Source organism: Myodes glareolus, chromosome 20 (assembly GCF_982192425.1).
Source record: "Myodes glareolus chromosome 20, mMyoGla1.1, whole genome shotgun sequence".
NCBI classification, from domain to species: Eukaryota; Metazoa; Chordata; class Mammalia; order Rodentia; family Cricetidae; genus Myodes; species Myodes glareolus.
Window position 1 is genome coordinate 32,596,757 of NC_142045.1, and position 24,436 is coordinate 32,621,192.

General features: G+C 44.4%; 1 protein-coding gene and 1 pseudogene across 1 annotated transcript in view; one reads left to right on the plus strand and one right to left on the minus strand.

Annotated features, from left to right (window-relative positions):
• The first annotated feature begins 239 nt into the window (after window positions 1-239).
• On the plus strand, window positions 240-9,184 carry LOC146890062 (mitochondrial pyruvate carrier 2-like; annotated as a pseudogene).
• A 1,730-nt stretch (window positions 9,185-10,914) lies between these two features.
• The window catches only part of Foxo1 (forkhead box O1), an 83,653-nt gene continuing 70,131 nt past the window's right edge, over window positions 10,915-24,436 (minus strand). Inside the window, exons 2-3 of the mRNA XM_048424938.3 lie at window positions 14,633-15,984; window positions 10,915-14,066 (exon numbers count right to left, since the gene is read on the minus strand). Coding sequence (XP_048280895.2) covers window positions 14,647-15,984 — 1,338 coding nt within the window. The 3' untranslated portion in view covers window positions 10,915-14,066; window positions 14,633-14,646. The remainder of the gene's footprint in view (window positions 14,067-14,632; window positions 15,985-24,436) is intronic.

Consider the following 24,436-nt stretch of genomic DNA (forward strand, 5'->3'; position numbering starts at 1 on the left):
TATGTTTCTGACTTTACAAGAAAGATTGATTTATATCCTATTTTGGGACACACTTTACAAATAAAATAGAAAACAAACAAACAAAAAACTAGGCAATTTCCAGCGACTGAGAATGTTCACTAGTGTGTCATAGTGGTGAGCTTGCCACACCACCTAGGTGAACTGTCACTGTCTCGGAGTGTTCGGTGTTTCCCAGACAGCTCCTACAGGGCTGGGATAGGTAGGGGTCTCAACCAGACATGAACAAAGCTCCTCCCAGCTCCATTCCCTGGAAGATCTTACATTGGTGAGCAGCCTTGTCCAAGCAGGGGGTGGGGAGTTCATTTCTGATGAGAAACAAAATCTTCACGTTCTGACCTGTTACTGTTCTCAGATTGGGATGTGTTTGGCTCAGCCACGTAGCCACCTGTCTCAGATGGGCCAGCTCTCAGTTCAGACAGCTTCCATACTGCTTCACAGTGTTATCCGTGTTATTGACGTCATTACAGACCTGGCGCTTTTCCAAGCTCCTGACAAGCTAGAGGCCAAGCTGTCCACCACTCAGGTAAGAACCCAATATTTACTCGATTCAACTGGTCAATTTTTTCCTCCCCCCCCACTTTCTCCCCCCCCCCCGCCCTCCCCCCGTTTTTAAAAGACAAGGGATCTATGTAATCTAGGCTGGCTGTAAACTGCTTCAGTCTCTCTGCTTCAGTCTCCCTCCTGAGTGTGGGGATTACAAGTAAGTGCTCTCCCCACACCTGGTTCAAGTAGTCTATTTTAACTGGCTACTTCCTGACATTTTTTTGTCTGCCAAACTGGAGCACATATTCAAAGAGAAGTGGACAGTCACGAGCTCTACAAGAATACTGAACATATCTACCTGGCTCAGTGCATAGAGAATCTGTGGCTGCTGAACTGGTATACAGCAGGCACTGGGTAAGTCAAGCTGCTTGTCGGAGGGCTGGAAGGAGGGATGGATAAACACATGAGATGACAGAACACGTTAGTTACAGAACTTCTGCCTGCATTAGAAACTTTAGTGTTCACAAAAATCATCTGGTATACAACAGATACCTGTCCCACCATGCTCCCATCCAAAAGGGTGATTCCACAGGTCCAGGGACCGTACCCTTGAATTTGCAGTTTTTTGAATCCTCCCATGTCTTGTGAGCCATCCTGTATGATTTCCAGTTTCCTTAGAGTCCTAGGTCACCTTCATGATACCCTAGGACGAGGGTTTCACTGTCTGTGGTTCAGGATAATTGGGTCCGAACTCATCTTTTCTCTTCAGAGGGAAGATGAGGGGACCGTGGAATTGAACCTGGTTCCCTTGGACAAGTGGAAAGTGCCACTAAAATCAGGAAGCCCCGTGATGGTGAGGGAGAATTATCTGGACTCTGTCAATCATGTATTTTAAGAAAATGCTGATTGGCCAGGCAGGAAGTATAGGCGGGTCAACCAGACAGGAAGTAGAGGTGGGGCAATGAAAATAGGATAAGGCTAGGGAGGAAAAAGCTCCCTCAGCCACTCCTGCACAGACCACCGAAGAGGCAGCATGTAACTTGCCCAGCTGAAAAAGGTACCAAGCTATATGGCTAACGTAGATAAGGATAATGGGGTAACATAAGTTATAAGAGCTAATAAGTAGCCTGACCTAATGGGCCAATCAGTTTGTAATCTTATGGAGTCCTGTGTGTAATTTTTTCCTTTGGGGTTTGCCGGCTGTGGGGTACCGGGCGGGACAGATACCCCAACAAGCCAGCCCCCTCATGTTACACTGTGAAGAAAAAGTCTTCGCTAGTAATCCATTCACTTATGAAACTCTTACGCATTGTTACTGTGTGCATATGAGGCATGTGTGTAGGTACCTGTGCACATGGGGATCAACTGAGGAGTTGGCTCTTTCTCTTTTTATGGAGGCTCTAGGGATCATACACAAGTTATGAGTCCTTTCATGCAGATGCCTTATTACACCGAGCCATCTTGCCAGCCCCCATTCGCTTTTTACCATTAGTAAAATACTGAATTCTTGGAACAGCCCCGGGAAAATAAAGACATCAGCATATCTTGCAGAGAAACATCCAATTCCAATGTTTACTTTTTTTTGTTGGACAACGGCCAGCCTTGCTTGCAAATATTTCAGTTTTGTGAAATTCCTCCTCTGAAATCTACAAAGGTGAAGGACCTCCCTGAGCAAGCTGCAGCTGTCTCCCGTGTTCTGACACCCAAGGCGAAATCAAGAGCTGTCTCTCAGAGCGCTGACGTCCACTGGCGAAAGGAAGTCCGAGAAGCACCTCAGGGACCCAGGCCAATGTGAACACTTTTGCTGTCAAAGAACATTGAAAATTCTATTCCTCAAAGGGGGATCATTGTCTCTAGGAGACTGAGTTTTTATTCATGAAGTTTACACTAGATAGCCAACACTCAGGTCCAATATCGGGAAGATGGGTAAATTTGTAGAAACTGTGGAATCAAATAAAATACACAGACTTTGAAAGTATTACCCAACAGAATATAGAGCCTGGGAACATTCCAGTCTTTTTATAGTCACTCGCGAATGACCAACGGAGGCATTTGCTCCACGAAGGTTTGAGAGTGGTGTGGCTGAGCGCTCCAAGTAAGCAGTTTTCGTGTCTTCTTTGCTCACCCTATCCCTGCCAGCAGCTGAGTGATAGCAGAATTATTGCTAGCCATCTAGTTTTTTATCATGCGATTGCCTTACAAAAGCCAAGGACAATTGCCCAGGTTCTTGTTTTCCTCCAAAAGCACTTTCAGGTCATCAGATGAGATTCTGGACAGCTGGGGTGCTTCTAGCCGGCTCCACCCAGGGTTTTGAAAACTGTTACCTATGCTTTTTATAGAATATGGTATTGAAGAATCACCCCTTCACAAATGAGTCGAAGGCACTAGAAACTTAAAAGATGATACCGACTTAAAATATAGCCCACAAACCTCTCAGAACTTCTGAGGTCTTGGATATGTTTATAAGAATAAATAAAATTTTCTATCCGGGGTATGTTTCATCCTAACTTGGTAACTGCCACATGTAGGTATTTGTGCCTGTGTGGGAGTGGGTAGATTTTAAAGGGGAACCTGGCGAAGGAAAATCAATCCCTCTACCCCTAATATTTTATTTTAAAATACGAAAACAATATTTGAACTTCCAAATGTTGCAGGATATTTAAAAAATAAAAATCTTTCTATTTTTCTACTCTCGGCTGGAGACAGGTACAGGAACCAGAACACTGGACAGACACTAGACATGGGGCCAGCAGGATGACTCAGCAGATAAAGATGGTACACCCATGGCACACACTCATACGCATAGTCTCACATGAAAGAAATGTTAAAAAAAAAAAGTAAAGCTACAAATTGGTAGTGTTTACGTCTTTCCCAGGTGGAATGCGGAAAGGCGTCAATGAAGGGTAGCCACCTGCCTCTTTTTCACTTGGAGGATGCAACAGGGCCAGGGACAGTACAACTTGTTTCTGCAGAGGCAGCGTATGAACTGACACTCACTGCCCAGACATTGCCAATAGCAATTTTAGAGATGAGAGCCAAACAAAAGGCTGGTTGCCCTTGATACTAAAGTCAAGCTCTACGGCAAAGGGGGTGGCTAGCCGAAGACGGGCAAGGGCCCCTTCTAGCCAGGCCATCTTTGGTTGCCCCCCTCCTTTCCATTTGCTCTTTCCTTGGTGGAACGAAGTGGATTGCAGCTCCAGACTTGTCAAAATAGTTCTGGTTTCTTGTTCTGTGTTTAATTTGCTGCATGTTGGCAGACACAGACTGGCTCACCAAGGAGGAATGTCTTTGGCTGTGTCCAGGGTCAAGTACACTGGCAGTTGCTGTAGACTCACTGGGAGCCAGGGTGTGACCCAGTCCATTAGGCCTGGCCCCGACTTGGTGGGATGCCCTGGGGCGACCACTGAGGCTCGCTGCTGCTGCTGTTGCTGCTGTTGCTGTACGTCCAGAGGTAAATACAGCTACAGGCTTGTATTCGGAAAAAGGTCCTGTACTCAGCCAGCTAACCTGTTTAGCTACTATGAGGGGTTTGGTTCCTGTTTAGGACGAGACCTTGACTACTAGGGGAGGGAGGGGGACAGCAGTCCAGATAAGAGACATTCTAGCAGGGACAGAGGCGTAAGAGGGAATGGCTGTGATTTATGGATATGGTGGAAATAGATGTAGAAAAAATGCGGGAGAGCCTTGGTATAAGGCCCTGTCTACTTGCGCTGTCATAATATGCTACAGGCTGCAGGGTTATAAACAATACAAATTTGGGACTGCCAAGAAGATCCAGAGGGTTCAGATACTTGCTGCCAAGCTTGACAGCAAGTGTTTGATTCCTAAGAGAACCAATGCATGAACACACACACACAATGTGATTTAAAAAGACAGTTAGCTAGGATACGCATTTGCATTGGGTGGCGGTGGCACACACCTTTGATCCCAGCACTTGGCAAGCAGAGGCACAAGGATCTCTGAGTTCAAGGCCAGACTGGCATACATACTGAGTTCCAGGACAGCCAGGGCTACATTGAGAATCCCTGTCCCAAAACAACAAACAAGCAAAAAGATACAAATCTGGTCTCGTGAGATCAACTAAACCCCATTTCTGAGGGTCCTGTCACCATTATCACCATGATCTAACACCTCCTAAAGCTTGCACCTCCTAGTGTGATGACGGTGAGGGCTGGGATTCAAACTTGTGACTTTAGAAAGGGCACACAAACGTTTAAACCATAGCATGGGTTGAGGTCTCAGGCTAACATTCCTTCTCCAAATAACCCTTCCATCCACAGCAACGTCTTAGTAGGACTTTTATGTCTTTTCATCTATCCCATGGAGTCTCCTAGCACACCCACTGTTTGTGGAGGTTCTAGGAGGACCTTAATACAAGTGGTTTTTGTTTGTTTGTATGATGAACATACAGCCAACAGCCTGTTTGGGGCATACCAGAATGTTTGGCCAATTCTAATTTTAAAGGTATAGGTCATTGTGATGGGGCAGGGGTTAATTCATTTATTAATTAGCACAGTAACTCTAGCAAGATATGATGTAATCCCATTTCAGATAATCAATCTCAACAGAACTGGCAGCCTTTTGTATATTCTGATTCCAAAGACTTCCTCCCGTCCCACCTTTACAGTAAAGTCATGTGTGATGCTTTTATCAACTAGCTACCTCACTGTGTACCTTTCCCAGTCGGTCATCCACCTGCAATTTCACACAGGTTTCTCTCCCAACCAAAGGCTCTAGTACACGAAAGGTATACCCTCCACCCCCTTGGCTGCTTTTGCTATCTAACTGGTCAACGATACCCAAACTTAAAGTCTTAGCATTCTTCGACCTGCTGATGTGCAGTGGAGGTCTGTTACCTCCCTGCTGCCTCAACCATGCTCTCCACCCTCTCTCTGGTTCTCAGCCCCTCCTTTTCAGTCTCCCAAATCTGGGCCACCCAAACCACTGGTCCCGATACCTTCCTACTCCCAGTCAGTGGTGTGTGCTGGTAAAGGCCCGCTCTACATTCATGTGCTTGTTATACACACACCAACACAGAAGACACGCAATAATTAAAAAATAACCAGTATCTTCAATGGCAGTTCCATCAAGCCAATTGAGTTTGGCAAAACGACATCATTGGTTTTTGTTGTAGGAAGCAGGACCACATTGCTGCCCAAGCTGGTCCCAAACTCCTTTCTCAGCTGACATACAGGTAGTTTAATAGTAGGCACATACAACTGAACTGTTGGTAATTATTTAAAATGAGCATGCAAAGCTCCCAAGTTCTGGGGAAGGTGCACAGATCTCCACAGCCCACAGTGACCCTGTATCAGTCCTTTTCTCCTTGTTCCCTATTGTATGAAAGAACTACCAGGAGAGGTCATATAGGGATAGAGACCCCAAGTCTACTCTAGATGGCAGCGAGGGCCGAAGAGACCCCAAATGTCTAGCACAGGCCCACAGTGAGAAACTTTTTGGGTAATAAACACCACTACTCCATAACTGGGATGTAACAGGTTTATAGTTCATAACTAGCACTTCTAGAGTCCCCAAGACAGTATGAGCCGATTAAATTGTACTTGAGTATGGGTATGGTAAATCGTTTACACAATCCCTTTCTCAAGGTGGAGGCAGCAAATGAGAGCCTAGAAAACACTGGAAATGAACCTAGAAGCCAGTCAACTTTCCCACTTAGAATGTGGAGAGATGCAGGCCATCCCAGGGGCCCACTAAGGAAACAAATCCCTGAAGTCTACCATGACCTAAGGTAAAGCCAATTAGTACCCAGTCTTTCTCCCTGACACAGGAAGTCTCTGGAAGACACTTCAGCCTTGTTAACCCTTATAGCAAACCTGAAGCAGGTCACCTATCCACCAGCAGAAAGTCACTACCCAAGCATCACACTTTTTTCTTTTATGTAGATGTCCCAGGTGTTTCCAGATTAACAGGCATCTCTGGTGTATCCGATGTCAAGCACTTAAGTGCAAAGAGACCTCTGTCTCAGTTCATCAGTTAGAGAACGCTAGTCCAAAACGGTCTACTAAAAAGGTACTCTCAACAGCTGGCTGGTCAATTCATTCAGGCCAAAATTTCAGTAAACTAAAAGGCCCAAGACCACAGAAACTCCAGCAACTCTAAGAACCCAACATGGCGCCTATTTACATAGTGACGGTTAATCTCCATCAATGTGACGGAATTTCACATCACTTGGGATTGGCTGTGAGTGGTAGTCACTCACACTGGTGGAGCTCTTCCTGCCTGGCATGCCCATGGCCTGGTTGGGGTTCTGTCATCACTACACAAGCTGCACATTTAGAATCAACTAACATCAGCGAAGCATGTCTCTCCGGCTGTGTCTGTGAGCGCCATTACAGGATTTGCAGGAAGAAGATTGCTCCAAACGGGCACTACCATCTCAGGAGCTGGGGATCCAGCATATATAAAATGGGAAGGGAAAACTAGCAAAACCAGGCTTTTTTGTTGTTGCTGTTTTTTGTTTTCCAAGACAGTGTTTCTCTATGAAACCGTCCTAGCTGTCTTGGAACTCACTCTGTAGACCAGGCTGACCTTGAATTCGGAGATAAGTCCGCCTCTGCCTGGGATTAAAAGCGTGCTTCACAGGCTACTCTTCCAGAGGTCCTGAGTTCAATTCCCAGCAACCATATGGTGGCTCACAACCATCTGTAATTCAATCAGGATCCCTCTTCTGGCATGCAGACAGAATACTGTATACATAATACATAAATAAATATATATATTTTTTAAAAAAAGCATGCATCACCCACCGCCCAGCCCTCTTCTACTTCTTACCCGACCGAATTTCCCTTGCCAGGAGGAAGGGAATTCTCTGAAACTGTTGAGCTAAAATCTTGTCAGTTTATTTCGGCAAAAAAATTTCTGAGTAACACTATACATTTCTGAGAGAATGCTGAACGCTGTTGGGAGAGTTTATGGAAATGACTTACAAAGGCTGGTTGAATAGGGCTCGTCTGCAACCCCAACGCCCAGGAGGCTAAAGCAGGAGAATCACGGCTTCTAAACTAGCCTGTGCTACATAACAAAGCCCACAAGTCTACTGCAAAGTTGCCCTCTCTTCCTGAAGGATGTAAATCTCGTCCTTCAGCTGGTGACTTCCAGGACACTCAAGACTCTCGTGGCTGGGGCTTCGGAACACTCGAAACAAGTTCAAGGTTTAAAATGGCCATCAGTATGAGTTCGTGAGGAATGTCTGAGGGCAGTGTGAGTGCTTCCTCAGTCTGAACTTCCTCTCAGCTGACACTGAAGCCCACAGGGCATAAGGGCACAAACCTGTAATCTCGGCAGTCGGCAGGTCAGGAGGCTCGAGCGCTACATGGTCTACAAGGACCCATACACAGAATTCCTAACTTCCAGACACAGCACTGTGGGTTAAGGGGCTACTGGGCCTTCAGCTCTTCTGCTGTGGCTCCCTACACATTACCTTCTCCCTGTCCTTCACTCGTTCCCCAGCATTATAAACTTGAAAACATCCTTCAGCCCACACATACAGGTTATCACCGAAGCCCCTTTTCTTTTATTTGGGTTGTTCCGTCTCTAGTTTTTCATTATTCGGGGGAGAGGGGAGGGAAATGGAAACCTAGAGGGAGCGGTAGTTTCTACGTGTACTATGAGTTAAGTGTATGCAGCCCTGCTACATTATCAGAGCCCAGCCATAGGTTCACAGACCCGTCCTGAGCACGGTCAGATGGCATAAGGTCAGTGTGCAGGTGATGGACTTCGGAGATTCATACTTTGTAGAGATCCTAGTTCAGCCCTCCTGTCTAATCCAACCATATCAACTACTGTGAGATTAACTAGCTCTACCGGTGACAGGTCATTTCAGCTATGGAGAAACTACAGCCAAAACGGAGTTCTGTAGGGTAACTGGTCCCCAGGTCAAGGAGCAACCCTAGGCACATAAGGATAGACAGACTCTACAGTCATCTCTCACCCACAGGACCTAAGTGCTGTTGAAAATCCTGTGTCCTGCCACTTAACAAGAAATGTCTACCTAGGGCCTGATCTTAAATGTTACAAGGAGCTAGCAGGTTTCTGAGTTCTGTTAGGCTATACCAATCAAGGAGGCCTCCATTTGTCCAGATCAAAAGCTTTTGTGCACAAGAGCCTCAGCTTAGGCCCTGTGAGGCATCTAGGTGCTTGACCCGGGGTCTGGCAGAGCTGGGGGAAGGACGAGGTGGACCCTTAGCGCTGTGGAGAGAGTGATGGAGCCGCCCTTTGTCCTTGTCAGCCAGGAATGAGGGCGCAGCAACGCTCCTACCTAGGTACTTTCATCCTGATGCTGCCGAGATGGCAGCTGCCTGCGAGCCTCCTACCATCGACTCATGGATAAAGTGTTGTTGCTGCCGGAGAAATTGAGGCCGCTATACAACCACCCAGCAGTCCCCAAAACAGGTTTTTTCTGGGCTCCAGTAATGAAATGGGGATTGGTGTGTGCTGATTAGCTGATATGGCCAGACCTGTAGAGAAGCTCAGTACAGCTCAGTTCACCGTGCTGATGGCTACACGGTTTATTTGGTCAAGGTCCTCACTTGTAATTACACACAAAATTGGAGTTCGTTCGCTGTTAATTTCTCTGTGGGGGGCTGTAGGAGCCTCTCAGCTGTTTCGTATTTGGAGATATAATCAAGAAATCAAAGCTAAAGGAAACATTGGAACCTAGCTTATTTAATTATTGATAAGGTGATGCTAACTGTCCTGATAACATTTGAAAAGAATGAAAAAGAATCTAACTGTAATTAACAGCTAGCACTTGACTCCACAGAAAAATTAAGCAAACTTTTTAGTAACAGTCTCTTACATACTATTCTAGGAACCAACCTATGAATAGCACTAACATTGTTTTCTACCACTGGTCCACAATAAATCTCACTTGATTATTAAAAAAAAGGGGGGCCTCAGCTTAGATAATGTTCATTATTGCTTTGTTTTCTGTTCTACACACTGAGCTTTTGGCCACCACACTTCAGAAGAAACGGTTCTGCTGTGAGATGGGGGGAACCCCACCCTGACCTTTCGCTGTCTAAACATACACTAGAATTACCCATCTCTTCAGTACTTTAACTCGTCTATTTGCTTGTAAGGTAGAGAAGGAAATCAGAATCTTATTTTAAAATATAGTCTTTACTATGTCAATTGAAACCTTAGTTCATTTCTTAGGCAATTTTTGAAAGAGTAAATACATCAAAACACCTTTGATCTGCAACCACTGAGATCCTCTTCTTTGGGCAAGATACATACTCGGGATCCCTGGCCTTGGAAACCCGTCGTGTCTGTCACATCACCTCCCGTCACTCTAACCAGGACCATGATCTCCCCAGACCGTCCCCCGTCCACGGTCTGGTATTAAGGTTATATACACATTTATAATTACTAGTCTAAATGAGGTTCTAGGCATTCCAACCATGTAGACCAGGCTAGTCTGTAACTCAGAGATTCACCTGCCTCTGCCCCTCAAAGGGACTAAAGGTTTATGCCATTCTGCCATACTCTGTAGAGCAGGGAGTGGTTCTCAACCTTCCTAAATACGCAGCCCTTTAATACAGTTCCTTATGTTGTGGTGATCTCCAACCATAACATTTTGTTACTACTTCTTAACTATAATTCTGCTACTGCTATTAATTGTAATGTAAATTGTTGGGGAATGTTATTTTTAGGTGGGTAAGTTTTGTTTATGCTGCATTTAACTCTGTAAAGCTGTGTTACTGTCTAAAGCACCTGATGGTCCTAATAAAGAGATGAACAGCCAATAGCAAGGCAGGAGCAAAGATAGGCGGGGCTAGCAGGCAGAGAGGATGAGAGAAATCTGAGAGAAGAACGAGGAGAGAAGAAAGAGGCAACAAGAGAACAAGGAGAGGACACCAGGGGTCAGCCACCCACAGAGTAAGAAAGAAAATAAGACATACAGAAGAAAGATAGATAAAAGGCCAAGGCAAAAGGTAGTGGGGCTAATTTAAGCTAAGAAAAGCTGGCTAGAAACAAGCCAAGCTATGGTTAGGCATTTATAACTAAGAATAAGCAAGCTTTCGTATGGAATTTATTTGGGAGCTGGGTGGTGGGCTCCCCAAAAGCCAAAAAGAGTAAAACAGCACACAACAATAAGTATTTAATATGCAACCCCTGTGAAAGGGTCATTTGATCCCCAAAGGGGTCATGTCCCACAGACTAAGAACCATTGCTCTAGACTGTTAACTTCATATTGCACTTCTTCACATCAGGGATCATGGTTTGGTTGTACGGGGATGGTTCCCTCTTTCCTCCAAAGGAAATGCCAGGTCTGAACAAACCATTAGCAGCGGGATTGACAAGGTCTAACTCAAGCGCTTTGGTAGCTACATAAAGACATTCCTGACCAAGAGCATCTTTCAAACACTAAGGAAAGAAACACACCAAGCCACTTAAAGATAATTTATGTACATTTATGGCTTTATACAATTATAGTAAAGATTGTTCTTGTATCTGTAAGTCATCATCATCATCAGGCACTTCTCAGACAGAATCGGAACAGGACCATGGAATCTGCATGGTTAGTCAGCTCAGGTGGTAACGTGTGGGAGGGTGTGACTATCCTGATGGAACTTAATGGCTACCGCTGGCCACAGCGCCAGGCTGCTCTGTGTACATCAACCACGATGCACATTACACTGAATGATAACTTTCCAGTTGAAGCTGGAGACAATTTTCACTTAAGATCAGTTAACTTTTTAAGAGTTGTTAACTAAGAATTCCAAGGTGGTTATTTTGGGGGGGGGCATATATTCAGCAGTTGAACAAGTTCAAATTGTACACCTTTGGGGAACTGTTTCCATTTTAAGTGTCTTTGTCCCTTATCGTTATATTCCAGGATTTACTATATTTGGCAATTAATTTAGACTCAGTTTGTCCAAACAGAACTCTCCATGTCATAACATTTATCACTCAAATATATTCCATACATCTACATTATGGAAACAATACATCTTTATATTTAAAATATCCAAATAGCTCTATAATACAGTATGCTTTGAATAACAGTACAAACCAAAGGAAATAAATCAACCAAGGCTGCATAGGTGAAATCATTTCACAAAGCAATCATGTACAATAATATACCAGGTACTCTAGAAAGTGAGCATTCATACAGAGAGGAATCCCAGAGGTCACACGATGTTTGCTTTTAAGAGACACAAAGTCTTTCCTGGACTTCACTGTACCCCAGAAAACTACACATGATTCATTCACGTTATGATCTTAACATTAAGGAAGTTGAGGGCTGAGATTTATGCAGCTTCAGGAGGAAGACACACCTCCAAGTCACTCAGCAATGTCCGCAAATCTACCACTGATTATTACGGTTGTAGTTGCCTCTGTGTTGAATGATTAAATGCAGAGGCTCTTTCTGCAACGAAGAAATGGCACAGGAAAGAGGAAAAGTGGAGACCTAAGTTCTTTGACACCATTAAGTTCGACTCCAATTGTAGGAGGCTCTGACCGAGGAACTAAGGCTTCTAAGATGAGCCCTGTTTAGAGTGCCGAACCAAGATGATGATCAGAGGTGCAGTAGTCAAAAACAAAACAAAACGAGCAAAAGTCCCAGCGGGAGGCTTATGAAAGCTGACCAACTGTGAAAATCAGGAATATCTGTTTTCTTGTTAACGCGCACAGAAGAAATACTAGGCAGAGGGGAGATAAGTAACGCGTTAAACCAGCAGATCTGATTTGGGCTGTGTACAGAAACCAGGCCTTCAAGGCAAAGAGGGGTGCTGCTGCTGTACACACATTCCTCAATGTGCAGTAGCTTCAGACACTCAACAGGACTTGGAAATGTTGATGGATGGAATGGGAGGCAAAACCAATTATTCGGATCTGTCAGTTACAGGTAACGAGAGTATTAAAGTTTAATGTCTGAGATACAAATCAGGCTGCTCAAGGCCAAGAACACCTCGCAAATTCTCAAGATTTCAAAATAAATGTACACTTATACTGGTTGGCTTTCGAGTTTATTGTCTCAATTTTTAACTAGTTCTATTCCATGTGGTAGCCACTATCTGTCGTTAAGAACACAAAGCACTACATAAATCACTCAAGTCCTGTTTTTAAACGTCCTCCTCAGGTGTACACTGTTGAGAGGCAGAGAACAGGGACAGAGACTGAGAAGTGACATGATTCTTCAGGACACAGCCAAAAAACCACCTCCAACTTGGATGAAAACCAAGAGCTCAGATGATGAGGAAAACTCCAGCTAGACAAGGGAACGTCATTCTAGGTGAAGTTCTCCTTTCCTGGCCTACAGACGGGAGGCGTCCCTGAAGGAACAAGTCATCAGTCCACAGTGGCCTCCCCTTGGGAACTGTGACAATGTGATACAGGGCATCTGTTTGGAAGGGCCTCCCAGCAGCAGCTATAAGAACGTGACATGGGACACCCACCTCAAGACTTGCTGCTATGCGCTGCACACAATTCACTGGGTAATAGAAGCAGGTGACATTTCTTTAAAATACACACATAAAAACATATTAAATTCTTCTACATACAAAACACAAAGTATCTGTAAATATACATCACTTTCCTGCTCAAACAGGGCCAGAAACATTGCGTATGCAAGTACTAATTACAATGATTTAGGATTAGTCAGAAACATCATCAGGTAGCATCCCAAAGTGTACAAACCAGTGAAGCACATATAAAATTGGTACTAATCCAGTTAGAAATACAAAGTGAAAATTATGAATGCTGCCCCCAAATACCTTTGATTTCACAAATTTACAAGCAGACACTGTAACAAAGTAGACTCTAGTTTTAAGAAAACATTACAGTTCAATATCTATTCCAAAAATGATCAAGTTCTAACAATAACATCAAAAGTCATTTATCTGGAAATTAGAACCATTTTAAGGTGTTTGTACAAATTTGCAAATAACAAAATAAACAACAACAAAAATAATAGAAAAGACCTGTACAAAGCTGGCACTTAATCTTATTCTGCCCCAAAGTTTCACAAGTCCATTTACTCAGCAGATTGATCACAGGCTACTTGTTTCTCATATGAATCCTGTGGCAAGATGATAAGTCATTCAGCAGAGGTGCAGAATGGAGATCTTAGTTCGTGAGTCGTCACGTTTGCAGAACACAGGTAGTACAAAGCAAAGTTTATCAAGACTTGAGACCATCACAGTATTACAAAAGAGTATAAACTTTCCTTGGACCAAGTAGATATTAAAAACACACACACACACACAAATACAATTCTGTGTCTACTGCATATATACAAAACTTGAAAGCACGCCAGGATCGGAAAGTCTTCTCTGCAATTACACGGTGTAGTGAGTTTGGCACGTCATTGTGATGGTTCCCAGTGGCACCGTCCTTATCTGCGGGAGCACATAACCTGCAGACGCTGGGCAAACATCCTGTACAGGAAAGTGTCTCTGCTGCCAAGTCTGATGAAAGGAAAAAAAGGATTTTTTTTTTTAAACCAAGAAAACTAAAAGGAGGGTGAAGGGCATCTTTGGACTGCTTCTCTCGGTTCCATCTGTCAGACACTCTGCAGCACTTTTAAACGTAGCCTAAGAGGGAAAAACACACACAATGAAAATACAGTCAAATTCAATTCAATTGTATTTAACCAACAGATAACAGGCACACTTAGGGGTGATGGAAGCTTCAGCTTTCTCAAACAGCTCCAATATCACTAAATGGGGAGATTCCTCATTATTAAAAAAAGGGGGACCTTTGACATCTGATTTGTAACAAATTTGTTCACTTATTCAAGAGCTGGTAAAAAGAATGGAGCCATTGACAAGTGAAAAGAAAATACAAGCTATCTTAGGAATCTGCACTGTATTTTAGAGTCAAAAGGAGAGCTGATGAGCTGGGGTGGTGGGGGATGGGACATATGCTTCCTGGCAATGCATAATCAGGTGACATTAGAAAAAAGCCCAACATGATCCCAGGGAGTAGTTCTGCCCGAGTGCTGCCCTGGGTTAGAGCCCCAGCACCACACAGCCCAGGTGTGTGGAGATGTCCAGATACAGAAGACGCTGTCTTTATTTCTAAAGAGTCTAGCCATGAAGACACAGGTACTGTGTCCCTCTTTCAAAGGGCCTTTAGATACCAGAGGGAACGAACTTACCTGCTCACTAACTCTTAGCCTGACACCCAGCTGTGTGTCGTTGTCTTGACGCTGTGTGGGAAGCTTTGGTTGGGCAACACGTTATCAAAATTAAAATCCAAGGTATCTCCGTCCATGAGGTCGTTCCGAATGATAGACTCCATGTCACAGTCCAAGTGCTCGATGAGCACCCCATCCAAGTCACTGGGGAGCTTCTCCTGGTGGAGGACGCCCATCCTCCCATAGCCATTGCAGCTGCTCACAGAGGAGTAGCCGCCCAAGGCGCTCATCTGCATGGGATGGGACAGAGGCACTTGTAACGGTGTCTTCACAGGGGTCAAGCGGTTCATGGCAGGTGTGTGAGGCATGGTGTTCACCACGTGGGGCAGGGCACGTCCATTGACTGAAGATGTTTGCTGTGAATGTCCAGGGTGTGTGTGAGAACTGGGGCTCATCATTTTGTTATGAGATGCCTGGCTTCCATAGGCTGGCATGACTGAATTAGGGCCCATCATCACATTCTGGCCCAGGACCCGAATGTTGGGCTGGGCTACTCCAGGATCAACTGGTGACATAATGTCACTGTGGGGAGGAGAGTCAGAAGTCAACAACTCTTTTAAGAGTCCTGGTGCACAGTTATATTGGTTCAACCCTCCATAACTGGATTTGCTGTCCTGAAGAGTCTGCATAGGCATCTGGGGCAAGGAGCTCATGCTGGATTGGCCATATGTGTACTTTGAGTAGTTTGGGCTGGGTGAGTTCAGGCTGGTGTTTGGCGGTGCAAACGAATAGCAAGGTGTCTGCTGCATCATGCTGCCAGGTGAAGACTGGGTTGATACAGTTAAAGGCGTTGGGGATGAGAGAAGATTGAGATTATCCAAAAGGTTTTCCATGTTTTCAGGATTGCTGATTTCAGACAGACTGGGCAGAGTGGAAGCCATCTTTGCAGCAGAAGGTGGATATACCAGAGAATGCACATCCCCATCTCCTAGGTCGTCCTGCTCTGTCATGATGGGAGAGAGTCTCCCACTGATCGTGCTAGCATTTGAGCTGGTTCGAGGACGAAATGTACTCCAGTTATCAAAGTCATCATTGCTGTGGGACCCAGGACTTGCAGGCCATTTAGAAAACTGAGACCCAGGGCTGTCCCCGGGACCCTCCTGCCCCGACTGGAGGGATGCCTTTTTCTTGGCAGCTCGACCCCGGCTCTTAGCAAATTTACTGTTGTTGTCCATGGACGCAGCTCTTCTCCGGGGGGATTTTCCACTCTTGCCTCCTTCTGGGTTGAGCATCCACCAAGAACTTTTTCCAGTTCCTTCATTCTGTACACGGATAAACTTACTGTGAAGGGACAGGTTATGACGAATTGAATTCTGTAAAGCAAAACAGTATGTTAGAAGGATGGCATTCGTCGCTTGGAAAATGTACTGTTCAACATGATCATCACATAGTTTCAATCTGAACAGCCTAACAGTTCTTTACTTGTGAGGAGGGCAAATCTACCACAGTACTTATGCCAGAGCACGTGTGGAGGACAGAAGTCAACTTCACTGTCTCTTCTCACCTGCCACCTTTACACGAGATCTGGGCTTGTGCCACAGGTGCCTCACCAGCTGAGACGCACCACTGGCTCTCAACAGCAGAAATAAACTCACTATAAAGGACCTCAAATTGGTGTACGAGAAATAGCGTTTTTCTTAAAAACATAATTAGCGCTTATGTCTTTAATTAATTAAACACAACTGTATTTTCTTGTATACAGATCAGCTACATTTCTTTTATATATAGTTTCTGAACCTATCTCAAAAACAAAGCCCTTTCCAATTGTTTTTTCATTACAAAGTGAGGTATTTTATATCACTGGGCCAACAGAATCACAGAACGGGGAGAGAAAGCATGATCTGAACCATACTCCAGATAGACATGCAGCAACCACTTGGGAGGAAAAAGAGTCTGTGAGTCTGTGGCCAGTGAGCTTCCTCACGAGGCCCATTCTCGTGAGGATGACGAGACAAAAACAAACAAACAAACAAAAACCCAAATAATTAAGACCTAAATTCATTTATACCTTGAGTCTTTGTATCAGACAAGCAAAAATAAATAAAAAGAAAAGTTATTCTCTTGAGAAAGTTAACTTGCCATAAAATGAAACATTTAAATTCAAGAACTTCTCTAACAGAGAACAGGAAACCCACCAACTTGAGGACCTGTAAAAAAGGGCGCAGCTTTCCCAGAGGTGAGGACGGCGCCCTAAGTGACACCCCTCTACTCCTATTCAGTAGGGGTGAAACACACCCACAGCAAGCGTGTGCAAACTGTAAACACATGGGGGAATAAATGGGTCAGTCCCTTAGTCCTTAGATGAAGACAAGACTTCTGAATTTGGAGGAGCCTGTGACACCCATCTGGGGAAGTGAAACACTTAGTTCAAGGAGGTAGCTCACTACTTAATCTTTCTACCCCAGCTCAGCCGCTAACTATTCACCTGGCAGTCTGACTAGATCCGGAGAGAGCTAATCCCAAATCCAGGAACAGGACTCTGGGCAACTCACAATCTTCAGAGCAGAGCTATGCACATGGCTACCCATTTTTTGGCCTTCTCTGCCAACTGAGTGCAAGGCTTAGCTGCCCAAATACTCTGTGGCCCCTCTTGGACCACAAAAAGACTCTAACTAGATTTGTGGTCGCCCGAGGGGGCAGCCACAATGCCCACATCCTCATGCTGTTGACCGGGAATGAAGGTACTCATGTGCCAACCATTGTACCAGAGCAGGACAATACACGGTCAGACTTCCACATGACCCCGACACATTCACGTCTTTTCTCAACAAGAAAAGGGAAACAAAAGGAATGTAGTAGCAATCTTACTTTCTAAAGACAAAAGTCAGAGAGAGGTCCAAGAGAGCTTAGAAACCCACATTTCAAGATGCATTCTGCACTACATTCCACCGAAGGATTGCAACACAACAGCTATGTGTCAGGTCCTTCTGCCAGGGTGCACGGCAAGGATGGATCAGACATGGCCTAACAGGAGCTTTCTGGTTGGATGCCAGGCAGATATGTAGGTATGTGGCAGTGGTAGTCAGTCAGTCTCTCTCTGCTCAGACTTCATTCTATATTCCTACTTGAGATCTCTCCCAATTCTAGGGCCTGTTAATGATGGGACAGGTGTTGAACTCCAAACCTCTCCCAGAGAGATTAAGGAATACTTCTCTTTCATGTATTTCACTGTATCTCAATCCCATAATTTTCAAAAACCTTGCTGCCCCAATCCTCCCTGTTATCCTCTCCCCCACCCCATCACCCTGAGTTAGCTTTGGCTGCCATGACCATCAACACTAGTGACCAAAATTCCCAATTCCTCCTTTAAAGCAGCAGTCTGTTGGGGTGGGCTGGAAAGCAGCCAGCTCTGTAAACCTGCATTCCGCAATGCCGTCTACATGCTGGAGTCTGGGCATTAGCACAATATTCCATCATGACAATTTCATTCTCTGAACACAATAGACACACAGATAAGCTCTGGTGAAACCGCTGGAAGAGAGGAAGCCTGACTCCTGTCCAATCACATTTAGTTAATAACAAAGGAGTATGGGGGAGATCTTCCCAGAGATCAGCTTCCTGACTGCTTGCAACTAACAGGGGGAGGGGGCACAGCTCCGTAACACCCAGGCCCAGGACGCTCTTGCCAGACCATGGCAAGCACATGTGAAGGAGGGGCATTCTCAACAGGACTGAAGAAGACATAATAATAATGAAATCTTCAAAAAAAAAGTTTAAAAACAGTTCACTAACTTCCGGGTGAGTATCTACTAACTGCCTGGTCTTATTTTTTTGCCTTTGTTTTGGCCATAGCAATCCTTTACTTATCAAAATATCACACTACATATTTTTCTGAGGACATTTTAGGTCACTCTGAGTAATAGAACGGTACACTAGCTTTGCCAACAATTACCCCCTTCCCCCAACAGGAAAAAAAGTTTGCTCTGCAGGGCTTGTTACATAAATTCCTGTTTTTCATGCAGCCAGTGGGACATTAAAGAAGGGGCAGGGATTGGGAGGTGCTGTGTCCACAATTCTCTGCTGAGCTGCCTGTAACCCTTAGAGCTGAGACAGTGTGCTCTCAACATTGGCTCGGAGAATCACGGATAGCACACTCACCCAAACCCTGGCTCTCTATGACACCATGAGGCAGCTACGCCAGTCCATCTCTGTATTAGCCAGTCTGCTAGCTTTCCGGGCACAGTGAAGTCTCCGTCACATTCCTGGTGCTACCTGCGTGGCTGAACACTGCAAGCAGCACAAGACATCCCAAGGAAGCCTGACCCGACAAGCCCTGCAAGTTAGGCAGACAGAGACCCTGGTGGACTCTGATGCTCAACCTGCTCTGCTCTTGAGAATTCTTCCCTATACCCTACAGACCAGACTCCAAGTCCCCTAAACACAAGAAGATTAAACTTAAGCTTGTAATCACAAAGTCTTCAGTAGATGCTCTGCACAGAAGATGAATTCAATAAACTTTTGTTGACCGACACCCCAAACACATTACAGGGAAGACGCGATGCTCGCTGTTATCTCTTAGGCATCCACTCACGTTCTAAACTGTGACAGCTCATCGTACGGGGCTTTGTTTTTGCTAGAGCAGGAAAGGATGTAGGAAGGAAGGAAGACACGGGCTACCCTCCAGAGATTTTGTGAAGGGAAGGGAACAAGAAGGGAATCATTTGACCATCCAGCACATGCCTTCCAAAGAACTGTATAGGAGCAGCAAACTCCCCTCAGCTCTATCTCGAGGACAGTCCAACACATTAAACAAGGCAGTGACTGTGAAGATGCCTAAGCTTACACTACTAGGATAACAGCATCTTTAGAATAATGCGTTTTATACTTGTTTATATTATACACACACACACACATTATATAATCTACTCTTCCCACTAATACAAGGCATTTATATATTATTTACTGGAAATAGTAACTTGTGTTGAGAAAGGTTATGATGGTCTTTAGACATTTCTACAGTACTTGTTGGCAAGAGCAGAGATGTTTCAATGGCCGTAGTTGGGCATCTCCACTGGGACTGTTTTGACTGAGATCCTCTGTACTGTCCCAGGGTGAAAAAGCTAGGCACAGATGGAAGGGGGAGAACCCCAGAGACACGAGACAGGGTCATTTAGTACCTTGTCTTCCCCAACCAAGATGCTTTTATCCTCCCAGTCTAAAGCGGCCATCAGGTAGTCACTGAAGTGCTGAAGTAAATATTTAAAACTTTTATTTACTTTGAAGTTTTAAATTTCATTTAAAAAATTCTCATCTAACAATGTGCTACAAAATGTACACAATATATGTGAACTGCATAAATAACTTGAAACCCGATTAAAAAGGATGCGTGACTTGAACAAAACACTGAGACCACTCATCCATTACAGTAGATCCCTAGGAATGCCCAATCTTCAACAGAATCAGGTGAGGAAGCAGCTGTAAAGTCAGCCACACACAGACTCTGGGCCTCTTACCCCTCTCCCCCAGGTCTGTGTTGAAAACCTGCCCAGCCCTCTGCATACTAATTTCAGCTACTGTTGCCACTGGTGGATCTGGTGTTTCCTAGACATCTCTCTTCACCCAGACCCTTGGCTCCAGGATCCTGGAGTCTGACCTGAGCCACAGTTGAGTTTGTTTCTCAGCCTGTATGAAACCACCACCTGCTAGTCAGGGTCTGTCTACATTTCTTAACTTCTTTCTACTTTACTATCGTGAGCACACTCTTGGGCTTTTCAACCAAGAATAACCAGATAGCAATTTATGTTGAATGCATCTTGCTCATGAAAGCCTGGCCTTTGTATATGCTCTTCCTTTATAGTTTACTGCTGTGGCTACATCTCATTCCTCTCTTGGAACAGCCCTATAGAGAGGACTACATATAGACAGATTTACCAGCTCCACTTTAGAAATGGGGCAACCAAGGCAGACACCCCTCTCCATGAGACACAACTCAAGGCCTGGCTTCGTAATTGGAGGCTCTACCTTCAACACTGCTGCAGGCTGACAAAAAGTCCCTCTGTATTCACTTGCATCAAGAACCAAAACAACACCCGGGCGGTGGTGGCACACGCCTTTAATCCCACCACTCGGGAAGCAGAGGCAGGAGGATCTGTGAGTTTGAGGCTAGCCTGGTCTACAAGAGCTAGTTCCAGGACAGCTTCAAAACTACAGAGAAACCCTGTCTCAAAAAACAAACAAACAAGAAAAATCTGAACAACGCACCGAGGTTGTGTGACTATAACCTGAGGGGGAGAAACGATTTCATTGAATACTTTACAAAACCCAGTCTGCCTTAACAGTTGATAATTTTACACAGCACGACTTGCTTCCCAGTGGGCTCTTCTGTGACAGAACACCACAACAGCTGCAGTGTGATGTCCTGCAGAAAGTCCATGGAAAAGAGGGTATGGGGGCTCAGAAGGAAAATGAAAGGGTCCCCAGAGACCCCCAGCTGCTGAGAACTGTCACCTGATTGCAGGGGACACGGACAATCAGCACAGAGAACGTCATGCTCTGAGATGAGAACATATGACAAAAAAGCTCCCACTTGTAGAAATTCTGTAAATTCTTTCAAAAAATGCTAGACAAACTAGGTTTTTCCAAACATTACTTAAATTCCAAACGTTCTTACTGTTCACAACTGTTAGAGATGCCCAGCAAGTCTCCATCTCCTCCTCCTGCTTCCTCTCTTACACTGTCTTCCTACACTTCCCAAGTGAAAACAAACTAAATACTGAGAGCAGCAAAACTCACCATTCAGAGTTCCCAATAAAACGACTTTAAATTGTCCAGTGTGCTTGCAAATGAGAAAGAAGTCATGTGACATTTACTCAACAATTTCTATGTGTGTGCATGTCTACCGATATAAATTGTCAACAATGTGCACATAATTGGGCTCAGACACATGTCACAATGGAAGATTTGCTATGGACAGTTAATCCATGCCTTTCCATAAAGATGATCTCACTTCCCAGAGCCCTCTCCTCACCTGAACACTGCTTAAACCATTATCTGTCTACACTAAAGACACCTGGTCTACACTCTCAGACACTGACCCTCTTCTAGGCCATCCAACATGGAACTGGAGATTACCCAACTGCTGTGGACTCAAATCATTCCAGAGTAAGGAAAACTACTTTCAAGTCGTCTTTCACTGAACCAAGGACGTGGGAGATTCTGCTGTCATGTAGGTGAGGGAACTCATGGGTATCGTGGGAAGCCTCCTGCATCTGGGCGATGCCTGATGAGGTAGAACCAAAGGTGCTGGCCCTGGAATTAGTCTGTACTGGGCAACTCTCAGTGAATACTGACTCTTAACTTCTGTCAGTAGCCATGGCGATCAGAGGACTACCTGTAATAAATATATATCAGAGTGGGCTAGTGTGCACGGAAAGGGCTTGGGATATCACTTTATACAAAGTGAGGGAAATAAACTGGCTACTTTGTTATAGGAAGTAAAGGAATATATAAACAGGAATTTTTAAGCCATCATGAATGGTTCCAACTTGATTGAGTCATTCATCACAGACTTCCTGTGTAACAGGCTTCCTCAGGCTTCCATGTCCTCACAGCTGAACTGCAATCTTTAGGTTTTTCTCCTCCTTACAAAGATTGTAGATTTAATTCTGGTAATGTTTAGCGTACTTTGGTGTCTTTGGCAGCTGATATCAGAATGCCAACAAGATTGCTCCAGGAAAGGGAAAACAGGCTAGTTGACAAATCAAAGATCATAACTGAGACAGTAACTATGAAAATTATGTTTTTTCTCAAATATCGATCTTAGGATTACTTTACGGTCCCCACCACAACTGCGGGTGGCAACTTGTGGCTTCTTAAAAGTGTCTGTACTGCAAAGGTCTGTATGGAGCGGACCAGAGTAAATCCTGCATGAGTGAAGTCCTGGGTGAATGTGTACTTTGACACGGGAATGGCCTGCTGAAGACTCCAAAACTAACTGGCCCATGGGTAATGGCAAATTTTTTCTCTGGAAGGATTCTCTATCCCTACCAATTCTCTAAAAAAGGCCTCATTTACATTTAAAAGTTTAAGCTGTACAGAAGATGGCCTCACTGACAAAGAACATCACTGTTCCCCAGGAGTGAAACCTAAGGTACTAAAGGAAGGACGTGACAGAAAATGGCTTGAGCCAGCCCATGCCAATGTGGAAGAAAGGGTATGCTTACATCCTCCCCAAAGTGAAGACTGGGCCTGGGAAACAACGCAACAGTTCTATTTCTGAGATGTCTGGTAATCGTACCCATAGAGATAAATCCGGTCACATAGAGCTTGGTCACATTCTTCTATACCTATTTATATTAATGATTCCCTTTCCTATGACGGGTACTGCTCTAATCACCTCGAGTCCCAGTGGGTTTCATTCAATTATTCAGGGTGGTCTACAGCCCGATGATTTAAGTATCACTTAATTTATCACATGGATTAACAATACATATGTGTGAAAAAGGTTCCTTCAAATAAAAGCAGATAAAACTGTAAATTGATTTGGGTCCGTGTCCTGGTTGACTATACTCAATAATGACAGCAAGGGTATTATGGTGCAATTGCACTGACACACCTAAAATACAAAAGACTTATGGTCAGATTATCTCTCGTTATTATTACAAAAACAGGGAAGAGGGTGAGGACTATAGGGAGCACAGGAAGCCCTGACCAGATGTGTATTTCAACATGAGCACAGCCTGTCAAGAACTCCAAGACCAACTGGCCCAAGAGAAACTGGCAAAGTCCTTACCCATATGGGCAAGGCAGAAGAGAAATGACAAAGGTTTTCTTGAAGTCTGAACATAAGTGTTTATGAACTAACACTGATCAGTGTGAGCACAGGTGAGCAATTGGCTTCCTGCTCCTGGGGGTGGGGATGGGGGATGTTACAGCCTGAGCTTGTTCTTCCAGAGACTTCCTACCCAGACTCTACTCCTCCTCCTGTGCTACACCCAATCAACATGCTCAAGCTGCAGGGGCCTGGTGGTGGTAGAATTAAGAGAACCCCACCTGATCCCAGCTTCATTGCTTGTGCATGTGTATACATGTCCATGTGTGTCCTTTCTTCATCACCCTGCTGCCCCAGGCAGGGTTCTGGGACCCAAGCTGTGTGGGACATGGCAAAGGACATGACATCTATTCTAAATCCCTGACCATTTAACTTCACAGAGAACAAACTTTTAGAGCCCCTAAGATCATGATGGGATGAAGAGTTTGAGAACATACAAAGAACTGAGAGACAGACATGTTTGGTGAGCAGGCAAATTACAAATGAGTGAGTCTGTACTAACCATTAAGAAACAACGAGGGAAAGTGGAGGTGCCGCCTTAAACAGCAGAGAACAAAGCTCTGAAACAAGAAATAAACAAGTCCATGGCTTACCAGCTCTTTAGTCAACAGATCCATTCCATACTAAAATCTCATTTACTATTTAAGAAAAAGTGCTCTAGAATGGGACTTTTAAAAGAAAAATGTACCAAATAATATTAATTCTGACAAGTTTTTGTTTCTTGGAAGGTAGTAATTTTTAATAAATGGTGTTTCACCTTTATCATAAACTTTAACTGTGTGTCCCACAGGACAGCCTATTATTAATGAAATTACTTTTGTGAAAAAAAAAACTTTTAACATTCATAATGTGAAAATGACTCAGTAGGTAAAGTGCTTACTGTATAGCATGAGGACCCGAGTTCAAATCCCCAGAACCACATACACCTAGACACAGCAGCACATACATCTGCAAACCCAGTGAGAAGATGAGAACAGAGACAAGAGAATCTTCCA